An 8,223-nucleotide genomic window follows, 5' to 3' on the forward strand; every position below is an offset into this window, starting at 1 on the left:
ACAAAGAAGTCAAATGGCAGTGTGTTTCTTTAAAAATTGAGGGTGGGGGAGAAAGAGATTGAGAGAGAGAGAGAGAGAGAGAGAGAGAGAGAGAGAGAGAGAGAAATTGATTGGGATGGGGAACTGGAATTCAATAGTAGGAAGAGGAAGAGAAGGGCCTCTAGTAGGAGAACCTGGACTGGGCAAAAGGAATCAAACAGGAAGCCACTTAGTATACGTCTGCACAGGGCATAACTTAATAATTCTTATCACTTGGTTTAACAATCATGAAAGAAGGGCATATGCATGGAAGAGACCAGAAGACACTGGAGTATTCTCAATATATTATATAATCATAAAGCAGAGATTTCAAACCCAGATTTAAAACAGCAAAACATTTCCAGAGGCAAACATGGACTCTGCACATAATTTATTGATTGTGACTGCAGGTGGAAACTGGATAAAGATAGACAATTAAGGTGATGGGATTTGGATAAACAAAAGGACCACAGGTTGATGAGAGCTTCAAATAGAACATTAGGCAAAGACTGATTGAAATAGGGGTCGAATACAACAGAAGATGATTGGGTAGCTGTGGGAGACAAAATTGTGAATACAGAAGAGGATCAGATAAGCAAAAAGACTAAACTCAACAGAAATCATCATATGACAAATACCATATAGAATTTAACAAACAAAAAAAAGTATAAAATTTCAGCAAATGAAGCAGGCGGAATTGAATACAGACATATAAATAACAAGAGTGGCAGCTAGTGCAAAATGGCAAGGCGGGAACAGCTAGAGGAGAAATGCAAAGCTGTAGAAACAAATATAATTATGAGAAAGAGAAATGTTAGATAGGAACATCAGAATAAAAGAGAAACAGCTGTTAAATATTGGGAGCACGTATAGCCATCTGTGCTACTGATATTTGTACAGCTAGTAACAAAGAAGGAAAAGTTGAAAGGTGGAAGGAATATCTAGAAGGGTTATACAAGGCAAATGATCTCGATGACAATATTGTAGTGTAGTGGTTGGAGACACTAAATGTAGTGGATGGGTGCAATGAGATTGAATGTGTCATATTAAAACTCGGCAAGAACTTTCCAAGTGATTTATTGTTTTTTAGCTACAGTGCCCTTGTTCCTCTTGCTCTGTGTCACAGGGCCCTGCAATGCTGAGGAAGCACCCCAGTGGCCCGTGTAACGCAGTGCTGTGTTGAGCCGGCCTTGTATGCCAGCAGAGTTGCGCCATTGTCAGGATGCCAGAAGTTGGCTCAGCGGTCTGCGTCACTGCCGACTCAGTGCTCCTCGGTGTGAGCTGCAGGCAGCCAACTGCATCCTTCTTCTCGCTGGCACGGCTGAGATCGCAGCGACGAACAAGTGCCCCTGATCCGTTGTCCGAATCTGCGGCCCTCACCTCGGGATGTCTCCAGAGAGTGTCGGGAGCCAAGACGACTGACCGCAGTAGCAAGCTGAAGAGTGGCCCACCGCTGGCTGGCCGTTGACCCCACGTCAGCATCAGAGGGTTGAACCAATGACCCGCCGTGGACTGGGATGCTGGCGCCCCATCTGTTGGTGCATATAGCCCAGTGGTGTGACACGCCCCACTGTCCAGGAGAGCTGCCACACTTGAATCAATCTCATTAGAAAATGGCACCTATTTATACTCGGTTGTGCGCCTCTGTTTTGCCAACCACGCCGCTTTGTGTCACGTACACATAACATGCTAGGCTGGCCAGTGGCCTCCTTCTGCCTGCGACTTGCGCCATGCAAACTGTGCCTTCTCCGGCAGTTCCACGGCCCTGTGGCTTCTATTTGTCTCTGAAACTGCTGGTATGCATAACTTACTGCAATCTGGCCTGCACCTGGCTGTGATTCGCACTCAGAATATCACACGAAACTAAATTTCCCTATCCTAAACAGCGATGCCGCAACATTATACCCCTCTTCGGAAAGACCTGGTCCCCAGGTCGACCCTTAACTAGCTCTTAACTTGTTTGGGTTGGCACCTATGGCATATTTCCTTACCACTAGAAAACTTAAATGTGGTCTAGCGCCCTCTTAAAACCATGACATGAAACAAAATGTAAAAATTGTTTACTGGACAACCATTGCTCGATCAAACCCTTACCTACTCGTCTCATGCCCTCAGTATCCAATCCACTGGGACTTGGACTACCCTTGGTTCCCTTTTGGAATTAGCTCTCCACTTGATCAGAAAGAAAACAACACATAACAAAGTTAAGGCTGCGATGATACTTGGCACAGAGGTGCTCAAAATGATTGTTATTTGAAGTTGCCTTTCCCTATAATGAGCGACATGTTGAACAAGCTGTTCGGCTGATTTGCACCCCTCTTGCTTTAAAATGAACTGGCTTACAGAGCTCAATAGACCTGGCTCCAGAGTTTGATTAAAAAGGTCATATTCCGCCTTGGCAAAAACTCTAAAGTGGCTTCTGGCCAGTACAGCTGTGGCTGCATAACATTCAATTGCGTGACTCCTGAAATTGATGCTGGCAGGTGGAAGGTTGGTCCTATTATGTTACACTTAGTTCCACTGATCAAAATTCTGCTCCACTCGAGCTCTATACATTTCGGTTCTGCAAATATTCCCCGCTCAAAATAACTTGTTACTATTATCAAATTCTTGTAGGTGGAGAAGATCCAATGCATCCCGATCTGTTGCAAGCTCAATTTGGGCCCCACAATGTCCCTTGGACAGTCTATTACTTCCCCCCTGGCTAGAAAGAACTGCACTGTGCACGTGTCCAGTATTGTAGCTTCACAGATTTTCCTCCGACATTCACTATTTTTGATCCAAAATGACACCGACTGTGTGACTACTTTCATCCTTAAATTTACTTTATATGAAATGGTGCAATAAACACAACTTTCCTGGTCCAGCACTGTCGATAACTAAAAATTTAAACAGGAAATCGTACGACTCTGACATCGTTCAACACACTCTTATTACGGCTTTGCCGCAAAATTTACTTCGATGCATTTATTTTTTCAGAACTGCGTTTGATCTCTCCTCCAACAACACTCCACATATGTCAGATACTGCACTTCCCTTTTCAGTGACCTGAAGACAGGGATCACCATCACCCTTCCTCCCTCTTCAAAAAGACTGCTGCCCCTAGCAGGCACACAATACTCGAAAACACATATAAAATACAATGGCTAATTAATCTATGCAAACCCAATGATACATAACCAGAAAAACAACAAAAACTACAAACACGCTACTGTTTTCTAGATCGAAAAGCATACGGTACTTCATGCTGTACTCTATCTTCGTGGTTTTCTCTGTGCTAGCACCTCTCTTCACTCTCTATTTCTTCCTCTTTCCTTCCTGTGACATGCCTGGAATAACATCCAGGCAACCCTTAAATGGTCGTAACCACCCGATGTGTACTATTGTTGTTCTAGTTGGAAGCTGAAGCTTAACATTAATGGGGGATGTGGTTTCAACAACTTGGTGTGGCCCTTGATACCTCATGAGGAACTTCTTCATTTTCCCTTTGAGCGTATAGGGGCTGGATAGCATTACCCATTGCCCCACTCAATATTGTGGTAAACTTCCTTTCCACATCACTACATCTTCCCGCCTTTCCAAAGCCTTTGTATTTGCCTTTTGTACCCATTTCCAAACATCCCGAATTGTTCTCGCGAACTGAAGTACAGATTCACCAGTCTTTCCTTTCTGTAGCTTCACCAAATGACATGGTGACGGCATCTCTCACCCTACACTACCTCATATGGAGACAAACCGGTGTTTGTATGGACTTTTTCATTGTATGCACATACAATATGTTTCAAATACTCATCCCACTGATGGTGATGAGAATCCACATAAAAACACAGCATCTTCCTGATAGTTCTGTGTATCTGTTCTGTCCTTCCGTTGGCACTCGTCCTCAACTTCTTTACATTCAACAATTTACACAGTTCCTTCATTAAGTCCAATATGAAGTTGGTCCCTTGGTCAGTAATTATTGTCTCTGGTACACCAAACTTCAAAATCCAATTGGTTACTAACAATTGCGCGACCATTACTGCCTGATGATTTGGCATAGCCACCATCACCACATACCTCAAAAAATGGTCTATTATTGTGAGAATGAATCTGTTCCCCGATGGTGTTCGCCTAAAAGGTCCTAAGACATCAATCCCCAGCAAAGAGAATGGACATGTTGCTTCCGGTAATCGTTGTAGCTGTATCTGTTTCCAACTCAAATCTGGTCTCTGTGCACATGGCATACAATTCTTGACATATTGATCCACATCTTCTTTCCTACCTTTCCACCAATACCTCTCTGCTACTCTCCTATTGATCCCTCTACACCCTCCATGACCAGATAACACATGATCATGTGCTTCCTTCAAAACCTCATCCCTCAGCTTCGCTGGCACTTCTACCCTTGGCCCTAACTTCATTTCCCTGCACAGAAGACTGTCGTACATATTAAATTGTGGCTGTATCTGATACAATTTACAACTGTTATCTGTGTCGTGTAATTTCTGCCATACTGCTAGGTCATGACTTCTACTACTTCTACTTTTGCCACCTTCCAACTTAGTGCATCCGCATTACCATGCTTCTTCCCAGGCTTGTGCACCACCTCGTAGTCGAATTCACTAAGCCTCACAGCCCATCTAGTGAGTCTAGGGGACAGATCCTTCAACTCCAACAACCACTTCAACGCAGCATGATCTGTTACTACCCAAAATCTTCTCCCATATAAATAACATTTAAAATATGTGATTCCATAGATTACGCTAAGCATCTCCCTCTTAGTTGCTGAGTAATTCCTCTCTACTGCATTCAACTGCCTAGACACATAGGCTACAGGATGTTCTTTCCCATCAATTTGTCAAACGCTTTCTGACACTCTTCTGTCCACTCAAATTTCACACCCTTTCGTAACAATCGCATCAACGGCTGTGCTAAATCTGCAAAACCCTTCATGAACTTTCAATAGAAATGCAAATTCTGATGAATGACTGCACTTCCTTAACTGATTTTTGTCCCCAAAAATCCCTTACAGCCTGTACCAACCTCGGATCTGTTCATACTCCGTCCTCACTGATAATCTGACCCAAATAGTTTACTTCTTCTAATGCAAAATGACACTTCTCCAGGCTCAATGACAAACGAGCTGCTCTTAACCTCATAAAGACTTCCCTTAACTGCTGTCTATGTTGCTCCACACTACTTGAAAACACTATAATGTCATCCAAATAGACCAGACACTGCCGTGGTTTCAAACCCCTCAAGACACTGTCTAGCAAACTCTGGAACATTGCTGAAGCGTTTTTCAAATCAAATGGCATTATAATGTACTGGTAATGGCCTCCAGGTGTAGAGAAAGCAGTTTTTGGACGATCCTCTGGAGCCACCTCAAACTGATGATAACCACTTATCCATCGTAGAAAAGTACTGGCACTGTCCTAAGTGATCCAAAGTCTCCGATATGTTTGGAATGGGGTATGCGTCCATTACTGTCTTATTATTGAGGTATCGGTAGCAACAACAGAACCTGTATTTCTTAGTTCCATCCATAGATTTTTTAGGCACAATGACAATGCCCACTCCCCAGCAACTATTACTGTGCCCTATAATACCGTCTGCAAGCTGCTGATCAATGAAATCCTCCACAATCGACTGCAAATACCTCATTATTCTGTATCGTTTATGGTAAACAGGTGCTTCATTCCCTGTTGGTATCCTATGTTGAACTAATGGAGCTGCTGGTAACGGCCCTTGTGGAAAAACAAATCCTTAAAATTCCCACAATAATTCTTCCATATGCTCTCTTTCTCCGCCTTTCAAACGCTTTATTTTGTCACGCAATGCAGTTCTATCAGCAGTTAGTGGTTGATCACTTCGCCTACCTCTCGAACACCAGTCTTCGTCATCTGCCACATCCAAATTTGCTACTAAAACTCCTTTCCTCAAATTCACGTCTACAGCGCTAAAATTATCCACGTTCACGGGAACTACTTGCCTGTCATTCCCCTCCTGTATGCGTACAACACTATGTTTCACTAAACAACCCAGTGAACCCAAAACTTCATTTCCTCAAATGGTTCAATAACACATACCGTACCCACAGGTAGATTCAACTCTACACTTACCCAAAGCAATTTCCCAGTGCCACTAGACACACACTCATGCGAATTAAACCTTAATGCTAATGTATGCGATTCAATTGGTATGTTCATTACATTGAACACCCCTCGTGACAGCTCTGCATTGACAACAGTTTCCCCTAGCTGAAATAACATTTCACCAAGTTCCACAGTTCGTTGTCCAAGGTCAATTTTAACATGATGTTGGTGCAAGAAATCTACTCATGGTACTACCTCCATGCATGCATTAAATCAGACTTTCTCTATTCAAAAGTCAACTGTCACCAACCCCAAAGACGTGACCTCCTTATCCCCCACTCCACGGAACCTATAATGTGGTGGGTCTAACTTCCATCGTCCCATTATATTCCTAGTAGCCACTGACACTTGCACCCTTGTGTCCAACAAAATCTTAAACCTTTTAGTTCCTATGGATCCTACCACTGAACATTCCACCTCTGCATATGTATTCGTAGCATTGAAATTAAATGAGAGCTGCCTTAGGTGAGTCTTGGGCCCCCTCTGCCATTTAACGACTGTCCACCTCTCCTATCTCCACTTCTCCATCCTCCATGCTGCTGATTTCCACCCCTTCCTCTATTCCTTGGTGACTGGATACAGTGCCTCTGCACATGCCCCATACGACAACACTTATAACAGTTTATACCCACTGTAAACACTGTTTGCCTCTCGCGAACCCCTGTTGCCACGTCTATTTCCTCACATTGAATTGCCAGCTGAATAGCCGAATTCAAATCTTTCAGATTCCCTTCACGCACTTTCCGTGTATTTGCACCGGTAACCCTCAAAAATACAATAAGTGCCCTGTGCTTAGCCTCCTGCAGCAGAACACTATTCGCTTCATCGCTCTGACCCAACTTGTAAGTATACTCATTAATTTCCCTTATCCTGTCCGCAAACTTCTCCATCATTTCCCCTGCCTCTTTGTCATTGTACTTTACCTCTCCCTAAAATACCAAGCGCTATTCTGTTTCTTGTACCTTTGTAAAAGCCCATCCTTCAGCTGCTTAAACTGTCCTACTTTTCTTAAGGCCTCAGAACACCTTACATGTGTCTTCACTCCACCCGTTAATCTAATCTTGGCTACATGAAATAACTGTTCAACAGACCAACCTTTCATCACAGCTGAAAATTCCAAGTCCTCCACAAACAAATGCACATCCTCAGATGCCTTGCCAGAAAATGGAACCATCAAACTTGCGGCAGCTTGATCAATCTCCTGCACCCTAGGAAACAACAACTGATCAGATGCAGTTTCCTGCTCACTTCTAGATGTTAATTCATTTCTCAACTGCGTATTGTATGCTGTCAATTGTGCTACTTTTTCCAACAAAATCCATACCGCCTCTGGTTCCAACACATCTTGCGTCCCTAACACTGCCATTAGGTTGCTTTCATTCTCAGTTAGTCCTGAAACAAACATTTATGTACAAGAATAACCTGACTTCCTACAGCTCCGTATCGTCATACTCAGTATCATCATAAACCAATACAAAAGTGATTAAGTGCCAGAAAAAACAAAAAAGAAAAAAAGAGAAAAATAATAATAAATCTTACTGCCCCAAACACTAACACTTATTCTGACAAAATAATAGTAATAATAATAATAATAATAATAATACGCCTATGCAAAACATCTAAAATGTGGCATGCCAGGACCCATACTCAAAAAAACAAAACAAAAAAAGGCAAGCAAACGTCCAATATTCAAAAGAAAACAGGTCAAAACTCACCACATCTTGTGACCGTAATGCAGGCAGTGGGCTCGAACGTCGTACTGTACAGATGACATCCGCTATTCTGACACCAAATGTAGTGAGTGGAGACACCAAATGTAGTGGACGGGTGCAAGGAGGTACAATGTGCCGTATTAAAACTCCGTGAGAACTTTCCAAGTGATTTATTTTTTTTAGCTACAGTGCCCTCGTTCCTCTTGCTCTGTGTCACAGGGCCCCGCAATGCTGAGGAAGCACCCCAGTGGTCTGTGTAATGCAATGCTGTGTTGAACCAGCCTTGTATGCCAGCAGAGTTGCGTTGTCGTCAGGATGCCAGGAGTTGGCTCAGCGGTCTGCGTCCCTGCCAACTC

At 43.2% G+C, this 8,223-nt stretch overlaps 1 protein-coding gene across 1 annotated transcript; it reads right to left on the bottom strand.

The window, feature by feature from the left end:
* Window positions 1–1,096: 1,096 nt before the first annotated feature.
* On the bottom strand, window positions 1,097–7,916 carry LOC124799479. Its single transcript, XM_047262927.1, has 2 exons — window positions 7,871–7,916; window positions 1,097–1,550 (listed from the first exon to the last, which is right to left on the bottom strand). The coding sequence occupies exon 2, from the start codon at window positions 1,498–1,500 to the stop codon at window positions 1,105–1,107; it is 396 nt and encodes a 131-aa protein (XP_047118883.1). The 5' UTR covers window positions 1,501–1,550; window positions 7,871–7,916; the 3' UTR covers window positions 1,097–1,104.
* Between the last annotated feature and the right edge of the window lie 307 nt (window positions 7,917–8,223).

Source organism: Schistocerca piceifrons, chromosome 1 (assembly GCF_021461385.2).
Source record: "Schistocerca piceifrons isolate TAMUIC-IGC-003096 chromosome 1, iqSchPice1.1, whole genome shotgun sequence".
NCBI lineage: Eukaryota > Metazoa > Arthropoda > Insecta > Orthoptera > Acrididae > Schistocerca > Schistocerca piceifrons.